Source organism: Xiphophorus hellerii, chromosome 1 (assembly GCF_003331165.1).
Source record: "Xiphophorus hellerii strain 12219 chromosome 1, Xiphophorus_hellerii-4.1, whole genome shotgun sequence".
NCBI classification, from domain to species: Eukaryota; Metazoa; Chordata; class Actinopteri; order Cyprinodontiformes; family Poeciliidae; genus Xiphophorus; species Xiphophorus hellerii.
This window is the reverse complement of record NC_045672.1, coordinates 11,407,657-11,420,386: the sequence shown is the minus strand read 5'-3', so window position 1 is coordinate 11,420,386 and position 12,730 is coordinate 11,407,657. Positions and strand designations below refer to the sequence as shown.

The window sequence follows — 12,730 nt, the reverse complement described above, 5'->3', positions numbered from 1 at the left end:
TAGATTCTTAAAAGTAGCTGATAAACTACTCGGACAAGGGACTTTATAAAATTCTTTAATTTAATTATTTTGATTCAGAGGTAAACTGATTTAAAGATAAATGTCATATTTTGGAAGTACCTAATAAAGTTAGATAATCTAAGTACTAATATCTTTAAGCCTGAGCTGGTCATACTTGTTTTCCTTAAAAATCCAGCCACACTTTTGTAGAATTGTATATTTTTTATGGTTGGAAGCAAATGTAGCTATAAGAGTTAACAGCCTTTATGACCTGCTCTGTTTGCATACTAGCTATTTCTTCTTCACAGGCTAAGTAGTTGTTCACAGGCTGACCAATTGTTTGGCACATCTTTAGTCCCTGGTTATTGTCCTTTACATTTATTTAAAAAGCTGCTGTGTCACCATTTCCTATCTTGCAATGCACGCTAAGGTTTTGAGAAATTCCCCCTTATGTGGGTCAAAAGGTCAGGAAATGAAATATATTCTGTAGATTGCTAATTCTTGTCAGGTTTTTGAGTTGTGTGAGTTGCTTCTGATGTGCTTCCAATGTCAAAGTTATTATGTACTGGAAATTAATATGAAAGTGTCCTGCTTTTACATACCTGCTCCCCAGATATTTTACTTGTCTGAGACAACTTGTTTTGTTCGAATGGTTTCACCAAAGGATTAACTGAGCTACTGAGTATTTAATAGCACTGTCAGTACGGTTTTCACTTTTAAAAGTTTAGTTCAAACATGTCAGTCTTGCTTTAAAGTGAAGGTTATGTGTATTCCTCATACTTGTGCACAGATCAGCCTTCTCCTCCAGATCAGTGTAACCGTTGAGAAACTCAGCCCATTTTAGAATTTTTTAATTCAATCAATATTAATGCAGTTTATTTCAAATTCAATCAAATCAAATCAAATCAAGTCATACATACAGTAAACAGTACAAAAATCCCACTGTTATAGTGTGAATTATACTTTGGTGTATATGGTTTAAGATTAATATTTTGTCATTCTGATGATATAAAAGTTATCTGCAAAAAATACCTTATGGTAATTTAATCTTAATACCACTGCCCCCTTTGCGAAGTAAATTTATATTTTATTTGTGCCATTTTGTCTTCTGAGCAGTATGTTTATCTTTTGTGTACATTTCACACTGCACTATAACCCTACTACAAATCACTTAGCATGCATCATTGCACAAAGGAAAAAGTAGAAGACCACTGAACGTGGTATAATGCAACTGATCATCAAAAATCCTTGTATGAGCCCTTTGAAGCAAATATACAACGTCTCCACCTTCTAACAGGAACGTGACAGTGTTAGCAGAGTTAGCGCCGAGTGTAGTCTGATGTTCATATGCCATAAAAATGTACTCTCCATTCTTGACCAGCACAGCACCTGAACCATGTGAAGGATGTCCATGTCCATAGATGTGGTAATTAAAGTGGTAGACACCTCTCACTGGAGCAGTGAAAAACCCTGTAGGAAATTGTATTTTATTTTAAAACCAGTAATTCAGTCCACTCTAATGTTAATATTGCATAAATAAGTGTTTTGTTAATAAAATTGCAATACCTGTGTTTGGGTTGTAGGCATTCCCAACATTTGAGACCACATTTCTGAAGATCAAAGACGTGTATGCATTGAAAGGTCCAATGTCCCCTCCACCTGAGGCCATTAAGGAGGCTGAGAAAGCCACTTGTTTCACTGAAGAGGAAAAATATTGTTGTGTGCAACAGCTCTTGAGACGGTTATGAGTTTGATCCAGTGTTATAACAACCAGAACTTGAACAAACCTTCTCCTTCTCTCTTCAGAACCTCCACCTGCTTTTGTGTTGAGTTTGTTCTGATATTAAGTTGCTGTAGTTCATCTCCCTGTGCTGGAATTAGAATGATAAAAGGTACTGAGAAGTAAATCAGTGAATTTACTGCAGGCAATGTTGTTTTATGGATGATTTACCAGCACCACAATTAAAATGAAAAACTTTACATTGGAACGCATAATGAAATATAGCTTAGACATTATGATGGAAGAAAACTTTATTGTTCTCTTTGATTTTAATATTTGATTTGGACACTAAAATAGTTATAACTCAGATTTCCATTTATTGGCAAAATATTATTTAAATAAACAGACGACTTGCATGTCTGCTTATTTAAATACAAGTCCCCATGTAAGATAAGAAACAATATAAATTCTCTTGTGAATTTGCACTATGCATAATGTTATACCTTGGTACAATTGCTCCAGTTCTCTTGTCTTTGTTGCTTGGGCTAAAATAGAACCAAAAGTTGTTCATTGGTTCAAGTTTATTTAACGCGGTTTGGTAAAGTCAGGTTTTAAAAGTGAATTATCATACCTTCATTTTCTTTTTGTAAGTACTCCATGCCCACCTTCAGTCCTGCAACTGATGCACTCACCTCTCTTAGGACAGCATGGATGTCATTTGAACAGACTTGCTGGAGGGTAGAAACAGTTCCTGGTTCTGTACCTGGTGAGTTAAGTTGCTTTAAATGTTCAGCACCTTTAGGCTCATTCTGTCCTTGAAGCTGAACTGTTGAAAAAGAAAAGACTAACAAAAGAAATAGAAACATCTTCTCTTTTCTCGAGCCTTAAGGCCTTGCAGTTCACGTTTGAGGTTTTGAAGCTGACTCACGTCTAAAATATCTTTTCTTTATCTGCGACTGGCCAGGTAATCATTACAAGATGTTTTTTTCCCACTCTATAAGATAGCAATTTTATCTTTGGATTTTGTCATTTGAAATTGAGCTTGCAACCATCAAACACAAACTGACATGCTAGACACCATCTTCTAAAAATAAAAATAAAATAAACATTTTAAAACGAGGGAGGGATTTTGGAGGGATAATACACATTATATAGATTATATACTGTATATAGTAATGTTGATTAACATGCAGATTATGTTTCTGACAAGAGTTTGATTTCTTATTGTAAATGAATGAACCAGGATTAGGGAGCAAAGTTTAACTTGCATTTGCTTCCTCAATATATTGTCTGTGTGATGTAAGGAAATGAAAACATCAGTGACCTCATTTACTGATGAAATATGATTCAAGCTCCATCACTAAAGCGGTGAGTGGATTTTCCGTTTTCAAAGGTCTTTACGCTGCCCTGGGAAAGGGCCTTTTGGTTGACTTCTTTCTCTGATTGGCCATTTAATTGAGTCCAAACTGATGTATCAAATTTATCAGATCATCCATTACTTTATAGTCAGAATAAGTTTGAAATTTGCCCTGCATCACAGCACTACTGCTTGCACATATTTATAGACAAACAGAAAAAGTACACGTTATAAGATGAGCTGATGATGGCATTCCACATATTTATTTCAATAAAACAATACTACACTTAGACCATACTATCAAAACACACACATATACATTTTTTAAAAATAAATCAAGACATGAAGATGATGCAACAGTACGGCTGAATTTAAAGGCATCACCCAAAACACTCCATGGAACAGGAAAAAGTAGTTTCAAATATGAGTGGCACAAATCTTGACCATGGCTGGAACATTCTGAATTTAGAGATGTACATTTTGGATTCACTTGCAAACATTTTGCAGCATCAAATCTAGTGTCGGTTATTCATGTCAAAAGCACTTCAAATGAGATTCTGGGATGTTTAACTGAAATGTTGGAAAGGGACATTAAGAAGGAGGTTAAGGAAAATTTTTTGAGTCAACAGACATTTATATCTAAATATTGTCGTAGAAGAGATGTTGACAAAATAAACAGTTTTAAAGTACTTTTATGGACATTTTGTTGACACATTTACATATAGAGGATTTTCACATACTTCACAAAGAACTTCCAGTATTTGTTACTACTTTACAATTAGTACTTCTGTATTTTTTGTCCACATATTAAACCTCAGAAGAAAAGAATTCACCAACATAATTTTCTTTACAATAAATGTCAAGACAAAACACTATTCACAATTTGCAATATTACTGAGCTTGTTGAAAATAACATAGTTTGCTGCTCACATGGTGAAAAGCAGGTGACCACTGAAGGTGGTATGACGATTCTGACTGTCAAAAATCCTTGAATTTTCGAACTGACGTATAAACACAACATCACCAACCTCTAAGAGTAACGTGGCAGCATTACCAGCAGCAGCTAAATGTGAAGGCTGGGTTTCAGTGGCAATGAAGATATGCTGTCCGTTCCTCACCAACACTGCAGATACAAAATGTGAAGGACTTCCTGGTCCACATATGTAGAATTCAAAGTGGTAGGCTCCTCTCACTGGTGCAACAAAAAACCCTGTGGAACATTTTGTTAGTGCTATATATTTGTCAAAACATTTATGTGAAGAGTGCAAATGCAAAATAAATTGAAAAAATATACACAATTCAGTACCTGAGTTTCGGTTGTAGGCATTTCCAATATTTGTAACAACATTTCTGAACACCAGAATTGTAAATGTGTTAAATGGTCCAAAAGTGTTCGAACCCGAGCCCAATAAAGATGCTGAGAAAGCCACTCGTTTCACTGAAAGACAGTAAATTATTTGTATTTCAGCACTGCTGAAATATAAACATATTTGTGTTCTTTGAAATGAAATGATAATCAATAAGGGACAACAATACTTTTTAGTTAATAAGAAGAAGGTGTATTAAATGTGTGCAAACACTTTCAGCAGATGGCACGACCCATCTGTTCTTCTTAAACTGACCCTGCTGGGATGTGAGGCTCAAGGAAAGAGAAAAATCCCTACAACTACAAAGCAGTACAACTTAAAAGTTGCTTTATCTTCCACAAGCTTGACTTGAGCAGCAAATTAGCTTTACAACTTTATATGTCGTCGGGATGGTTTCCTCTGAACAAATCAGAATAAAACATCCAGCCTGATTTATCTCTTCTTTGAGAGATTCACTGCCATGTAGAAAAACAGAATGAATCCACAGCTATAGCGTTAGCAGTTGATACCATGCAGTACAAAAAAAATTAATCTAACTGAAACGGTACCATGGTAAAAATGTTTTTTTTGTTGTTTGTTTTTAATAAAAGAGGGCTGTGACATGACCTATATGAATGCAACTGTGATGAATAATGATTCTGTTTTTGAATGTACAAACCTTCTCCTTCCCTCTTCAGAGCATACACATGGTTTTCAGTGATTTTTGCCATGGCTTTAATGGTGATCAGTTCTTCTTCTTGAACTGAAATTATGCAAGCAAAAAAGTCAAAGTGAAAAACAAACAAAAAATGTTAAAAACATAATCCTTTCATGACTTGTGCAATGAAACCCTGTCAACTGTTTGGAAGGGGAAAAATAATCAAATTCTTGTCCTTGTTGTCCTACTTGGCACTTTAATATACTGTATAAGACATAATATAAAGACATGTTATCAGAAATTTCTTTTGAAGAGTTTATGGCATGAGAAAAACGACTCTAACATGCTGACCAAATGCATCACTAGATAGCTATGAGTCACACAGGCGCTATTGCATGGAGGTAGACTTTAACTTTAAGTAGGTGTTTGTCTGTCTGTCCATCCATCTATCTATTGTTAAAGAGTGCTAGGAAAATTTAAAATCTCTTTCCTCTCTGAGGCCACATCATAGGTACAGTAAATACCTTGGTTCTGTTGCTCCATTTCTGTCATCTTTACATCTTGTGCTAAAAGTGAAAGCAAAAACCCAAATTATAACAATTATGTTTAAATGAAACAATGCAACATTCTTCCGGTCTCCAGTGTGCAACATTGAGGATTTAGAAGTAGATACCTTGGTTATTTTGCTCCAGTTTACTTGATTTCATGACTTGTGCTAATAAACAATACGAAACAAAATATACAAATGGCAAAAATCATTTTTCAACAAATAAAACATTTTGTCTATTAGGTCAATGTTAACTTTAAATACCTTTCAGCTGTTGCCTAAGCTCCTCCAGTTCTCTTGTCTTAGCTGTTTGTATTAATAAAATGAACAAGGAATTGAATTTAATGTTGTTTGATGTTGTTTCCACATAAACACCAGCAGTGATTTCTTAAGGTAAACATACCTTCATTATCTCTCTGCAAGTACTTCACTTCCACCTTCAGTCCGGCCAGTGAGGCTCTAATCTCTGTCAGCACAACACTGGCGTCCTGAGTGGACGGGTTTTGTTTGGCATTTTCTGCTTCTCCTTCCTTTGATCCATTTTGCCTTAAATGTGAAATAGTTTCATTGTCAGACTCTGCTTGTAAATGAGCAGTGGAAAGAGAGCAAATTAGCAGTAACAATGGGAAAGACATGTTAGTCTCCATTTTCAATGTCTCTGTAGTGATCTGAGACTTATATAGGGCATTTATAATCTCTGACTATTAATTAACAAAATTCTTTGTCTGAAACACATGCAGGTGATAAGACAAATTACAGTGGAAAACGACAACAGAAACAGAGTTGATAGAATTTGACCTATTTTTGTCTCACTTTATCTGACACATAAAAACTATTACAGGCAAACATTACCATCACCAAAATATGATTTATGATCAGATAGTAGAGAGAAAACATACAGAATGGGCCAAATTGTAAAGTCTACACATCTCAAGGACAGCTTTTTGAGTTCCTTAAAGCGAACTGTCTGAAATTTAAGTTTTTAATGTTTATTTTTATATAAAACAAAGTACAACTGTCAGAGAAAGAGATACCTTTCATTACTACTATATAAAAAGCTGTTGGTGTGAATAGAAAAAAACAAATATTTAAGCCATGATTTACACTGCCATGCTTCTTTCAATAAAGAAATCTAACATATCTTATGATATTGAGAGCGAAACATTTTACCCCTTTGCCATTTCATACTTCCGCGGTTTAGATGATTTTGTACCTGCTTTTTGTTTCAGTAGGAAAAGCTCTAAAATATATGTGAGATTTGAGGTTATTATTATTATTATTATTATTATTATTATTATTATTATTATGTGCTGAATGGATTCACTCAGACACATATGCAATGGATGTGCTAACTTTCACATCCATTGTAATTTCAGACTTTTCACTTTCTTAAAGTGAAAAATAATTTCCACCTTCTTAGAGTGCTGTTAGTAGCTACATCCAAATATTTGTCCATTGTGACATGGAAACTGGTTTACTATAAAGTAAACCTGTTCGATAAAATCTCCTTTAAATATGGCACAGATTATGTTATAAGGATATTGTTTAAAAGGACATTCTTTCTGGAACAACTTGCACAGAGTTCAAAGTTTTATCTGATAACACTGACAGCTTGCTTCCTGCTTAGACACAACAAGGCAGACTGTAATGGAGAGCAAAGTTTAATGAGCATTTTCTGCATAGGACAATTATAAATGCATAGTAATTTTGATTCAAAATTACTAAGTCGAGGTACTATTTCATTACACCGATATATATACATATTTATATACACACAACATGAACATGTTGCAAGCTTATCACAGGGCCACCACAGAGACACAAAGAGGTTTCATGAGATTGGATTGCCCATACTAGAGGTTCATAAATCAAACATGGAATAAGTCCATATCATTTTTACTGCACCCAAATATACAAGTCCTTCACTTGAGATAAAATATATTATTCAAAGTTACAGAAATAAAAATATAGTTACTGTACTAGCAGAATGCACGTATTACAGTCAAGAACAAAAACAGTCTGCAAACAAGTAGAGCTAAGAAAAGGACCATGAAGTTAACTTAATTTATTTAATGTAATGTAAAGACAGTATTGAACAAGAAGACTGGCCTAATTATTGCTGATGTTATATAGTCAGGGTTAATAGTGTCAGGTATAATAGTCAGGTGTAATTTCATACCTGAGTAAAATAGACACGTTTGCTGCTCACATGGTGAAAAGTAGATAACCACTAAAGGTAGTAAGTAGTAAGATCAAATATTGTTGAGTGGTGCCACTGCTGCAAGAATACAATGCGGCAGTGGCACCGTTACAGCAAAGTGACACCATTAGCAGCATTAGCGCCATGGGAACCCTGATGTTCATAAGCAATGCATACATCTTCCCCATTCTTGATCAGTGCAGCAGCTGCAGGATTAGAGGGATTCCCATGCCCATAAATGTGGAACTGAAAGTGGTGGGCTCCTCTCACAGGTGCAATAAAAAATGGTCCAGTATCTGCTGAACCAGGAGCCAACAAACCAGCTTTTGTTTTGTACAAAATAAGTCGCTATCAGTGCCATAAAAAAGCAGGTCATTCGTGCAAGCACACCACTGCAGTGGCATTGATTTTGGAACAAGAACAAATGCATTGATTTTGCAGATAATTTTTGCACATAGAACAAAGTCCTTATTTCCTGTTCCTCTGAAAACTCTTTTTTGCACTGTAGTCTACAGTAGATGAACAGAGCACAGTGCCTTCGGTCCAGTTTTCAGGTCAGTTCTGTGGTGCACAGAACTGAACTGACTTTTCATTTTATTTATAGGTGGCAAATCACAGGTGATGTGTGTTTGCAACATAAAGTAATGTCATCCTCCAAGTTAAATCAACAGAAACATGTAACTAATATTAAACAGAATTCTGAGATTAATGTCAGAACTCTTTTTTTTTCGGTGGCCCTAATCCTCTTCCGTACATTAGAGATTCTATTAAAACAAATCAAAATTTCTTCCAGTAAAGAATTTGCTTTAAAAACGTGAAAGTTTATTATTGTTTGTTTTGTCTGATGTTAAAAAAAACACTTACAATACAATTTTTAAGAAGAAATCCACAAATTATGGCAGTTCAGGATTTGTTTGATGTAATAATATGAGGGAAACAGAAGATCTGGATAAAACTCAAACAATATAAAAAAATGCTTTTTATCTAGCTTGCGTTCACTTCAGACATGGTGTTATGGTGATAGAAAATTTTCTTTTTGAAGAAAATCTGGACTCCTTGATCCTCACATGGTGAAAAGCAAATGACCACTGAAGGTATTGTGATGATTTTCGTTGTCATAAATCCTTGAGTTTTCCCACTGACGCAAAAAGACAACGTCTCCAACCTCTAACAGCAAGGTGGCACTGTTACCACCATTAACACCGAGAGAAGCCTGATGTTCATATCCAATAACGATGTGTTCTCCATTTTTGAACAGCACAGCACCTGAACTGTGTGAAGCATGTCCATGTCCAAAGATAAAGAACTCAAAGTGGTAGACTCCTCTCACTGGCGCAATAAAAAACCCTGGGGAACACATTTTTATGTTTTAGTTCAATTTTATAGTTTCCATAAATAATACCAATCATAATGTAAAAATTCTGGTACCTGTGTTTGGGTTGTATGCATTTCCGATGTTTGCAATAACACGTTTGAAGACCAGATCCGTCTGTGCATTAAATGGTCCAACGTCTCCACTACCAGAGTCCATCAAGGAGGCTGAGAAAGCCACTCGATTCACTGTGAGGTCAAAACTTAAGTTTATTAGGTTTTAATAGTTACTTATGATCTAAACAATAATTTGTTTAGAAAAACATTTGACAGAATCCACATTAGTCCATGTTATCTTCATAACATTTAAGTCTCTCTTCTTCCTTAACAAGATCAAATTAAATCCTGAAATCATTTAAAACTTATTAGTATCCAAACAATTTAAAACATGATGAACTTTAGTTTAGTTTAGTTAACTTTGGTTTAGTTAACAAAATATATAGTTTACTTTAGGTAACAATCCTATCAGTCACCTAAGGTGATTGATAGGATTCAAAATATAACATTTTGAATTAGAACAAAACCTCATATTGTAATTTACTGCAGAAACGTGATTAAACATTCAATTAAAATCCATACAAAATGGCACATTTTCTTGCGCTCTTCAGTAAATATGCTTAATTTTGCTTAAAAATTGTATTAATGAATTTATTAGAGATTAATCTCTAGTTATTCTTTATTAAAGTTCCTTTTTCGTTCCAAATTAGGCATTCATTCAAATGCTTTTAAAGAAAATAATAGCTGAAATAAACAATCTTTTTAAAGATTTGATTTTACTTTTCTGAATTAGTAAAATTACAAACACTTGGACTTGCTGATATAAAGCTGATCATGGGTCTAACCCAGTACTGTACTGACCAAACCAGCAAATCCGGCTGCCAATATTTTATATTTTAACATCATCAAAACATTATGTAAAAATGCAACCTTCTGCAAAGTTTGATTATGAGTCACAAAAATAAAACCTGATGGCCAAAGAAAATCAGATAAGTTTCCTGCTCACATGGGGAAAAGCAGATGGCCACTGAAGATCATAAATTCTTGCCTTCTGCCAGAGATGCACAAAAACAACATCTGCAGATTCTAAATGTAAAATTACACCATTAGCAGGATTAACAGAATGGGAAGGTTGCCCTTCATATGCACTGAAAATTTGCTGCCCATTCTTGACCAACGAAGCAGCTGTAGGTAGTGACGTACAGTACAGACCAAAAGTTTGGACACACCTTTTAATTCATTGAGTTTCCTTTATTTTCATGACTATTGACATTGTAGATTCACACTGAAGGCATCAAAACTATGAATAACACATGTGGAAATATGCACTAAACAAAAAAGTGTAAAACAACTGAAAATACCCCTTATATTCTAGTTTCTTCAAAGTAGCAACCTTTTGCTGTGATTACTGCTTTGCACACACTCTGCATTTTCTTGATGAGCTTCAAGAGGTAGTCACCTGAAATGGTTTTCACTTCATAGGTGTGCCCTGTCAGGTTAATAAGTGGGATTTATTGCCTTATAAATAGTCATGAAAATAAAGAAAACCCATTGAATTAGAAGTTGTGTCCAAACCTTTGGTCTGTACTGTATGTCCATGGCCATGCAGGTAGAACTCAAAATGATAGACTCCTCTGACGGGTGCAGAAAATATCCCTGTCAAAATTTTATATAATTATTGGTAGTATTAGTGAGTGATTAATTAGACTTTTGTCAGACTTTTGAAGGAAAGCAACTCATTACAGATGAATAGATAAATCTGTGTACCTGTGTGTGGGTTGTAGGCATTCCCAATATTTGTTAAAACATTTCTGAAGACCAGAACTGTTTCTGTGTCAAATGGACCTACATATCCTTGAGCATCTCCAGTGAACACTGAGGCAGAGAAAGCCACTTGTTTCGCTGACATAGAGAAAGCAGTAGTTATGTCTTGTGGCATTTTTGTAGATGTTTAGAGATCAGTTGAAGATAAATTTCTGATAACTTTCTATTCTATTCTCTTCTGAGATTTTGAAAATTGTTTAAATAAACCTGCTTTGTTTTTCCTCTAACCTTTATTGGAAAAAAAATCTTTTAGTGTGTCATTTATTACCTAAAATGATTTATTGTTAGAGTTATAAATACCTTGGTACTGCTCCTCAAGTCTTCTTACTTTTGTCACTTGCTCTAAAATAGTAAAAAACCCAACAGACAATCCATATTAGTTATAAACAATATAATGCCCTTCTTATGCTAAATGTTGCCTTATAAATACCTTGGTATTGTTGTTTTATCAAGTCCAGTTCTTTTGTCTTGGCTGTTGCAGGAGTAAAATAAAAAACATTGAAATGTGACTATTTGAATATAAACACTTCAGTTTCATACAGCAGTGATTTCTGGAAGCCTTCCTTGTCCTAGTTCACATACCTTCATTATCTTTCTTTACGTACTCCAAGTCAACCTTCAGTCCGGCCAACGATGCGCTCATCTCTCTCAGTAGAGTATTGATGTCTTGTTTACAGGTTTGCTGATTATTTGTGAGGTTTTCTGTGTCTCCTACCTGTGATCCATTTTGCCTTAAATGTGAAATTATTTTACTGTTGGAGTCTGGCTCAAGCTGAGCTGTGGAGAGACCACAAAGTAGTAGCAAAGCATGAAAAAGCATCAACGTCTCCATTATCAGTCTGTCCCTGGTGGTCTACTTGGTGTTTTCTGCCTTAATCCAACCCTTAAATAGTTTCTTTTGGAATAGTTGAGTAACCCTGGCCAAATTGTTTTTCAACACATGCAGTCAATAGGACCTGAAACATTGGACTTTAGACATTGTTTGTCATTAGCAAAGGTTCTGTGGCAAATATCACAGAATTGTATATTTAACTGTGTGTGTGTGTGTGTGCGTGTGTGTGGGGCGTGGGGGTGCCTGCGTGTGTGTGTGCATATGCGTAGGCGTGTACAAGTGATAAGATTTAAAACATTGAACTTGACTCTAAATGTAGCCTAGACGTAAATTCAAGCTGGGGGACTCTCTTCAGCCTACCAGCATCATTCAATTTCCCTCCTCCCACCTAAGCCAACCAGCACCAGATTGTTGCTCCGCCTCAGCCAATCACCACGCAAGAGCTCCCTGAAAAGGCCAAACAACCACGGACTTTGATCCACCTCCTCCTCGTATCCACCCTCATCTTCCTGGACTCCTTCCAGGCTCCATCCTCCAGGCTCTGCTCCACATAACATGTCATTATTTATCTGATAAATTACTGATAAATAACTTTTGCAACTTTTAACGTTGCTTTAAAATGCAACTTTGCTTTAAAAGTGTCATTATTTACCAAGCAATGCAAAGTTCACACTTTTAATGTACTTTTAATGCCATTTTGCATTCAAAGTGTCATTATTTGTTAAATGACACTTCATGACAACAATCTTATTCATGAAGACTCTTTCATGTTCATAGCAGGTGTTATGTCATGTTTATGACAGTTTCATGTCTTATGTACAACTCTTTAAATAAAGTGTTACCCACTTAACAAGCTTAAAAATCAATAAACAAGCTTA

At 35.1% G+C, this 12,730-nt stretch overlaps 1 protein-coding gene and 1 long non-coding RNA gene across 2 annotated transcripts; both read right to left on the bottom strand.

Annotated features, from left to right (window-relative positions):
* Window positions 1–868: 868 nt before the first annotated feature.
* Window positions 869–2,084, bottom strand: LOC116725656 (uncharacterized). Its single transcript, XR_004340442.1, has 3 exons — window positions 1,788–2,084; window positions 1,567–1,698; window positions 869–1,470 (listed from the first exon to the last, which is right to left on the bottom strand). It is a non-coding gene; the product is annotated as an uncharacterized LOC116725656 (long non-coding RNA).
* A 1,801-nt stretch (window positions 2,085–3,885) lies between these two features.
* LOC116725588 (complement C1q-like protein 2) lies at window positions 3,886–11,880 on the bottom strand. Its single transcript, XM_032571746.1, has 6 exons — window positions 11,603–11,880; window positions 11,451–11,492; window positions 11,321–11,362; window positions 5,103–5,186; window positions 4,384–4,515; window positions 3,886–4,287 (listed from the first exon to the last, which is right to left on the bottom strand). Exons 1-6 carry the CDS (start codon window positions 11,850–11,852, stop codon window positions 4,004–4,006), a joined length of 834 nt encoding a protein of 277 aa, XP_032427637.1. The 5' UTR covers window positions 11,853–11,880; the 3' UTR covers window positions 3,886–4,003.
* Between the last annotated feature and the right edge of the window lie 850 nt (window positions 11,881–12,730).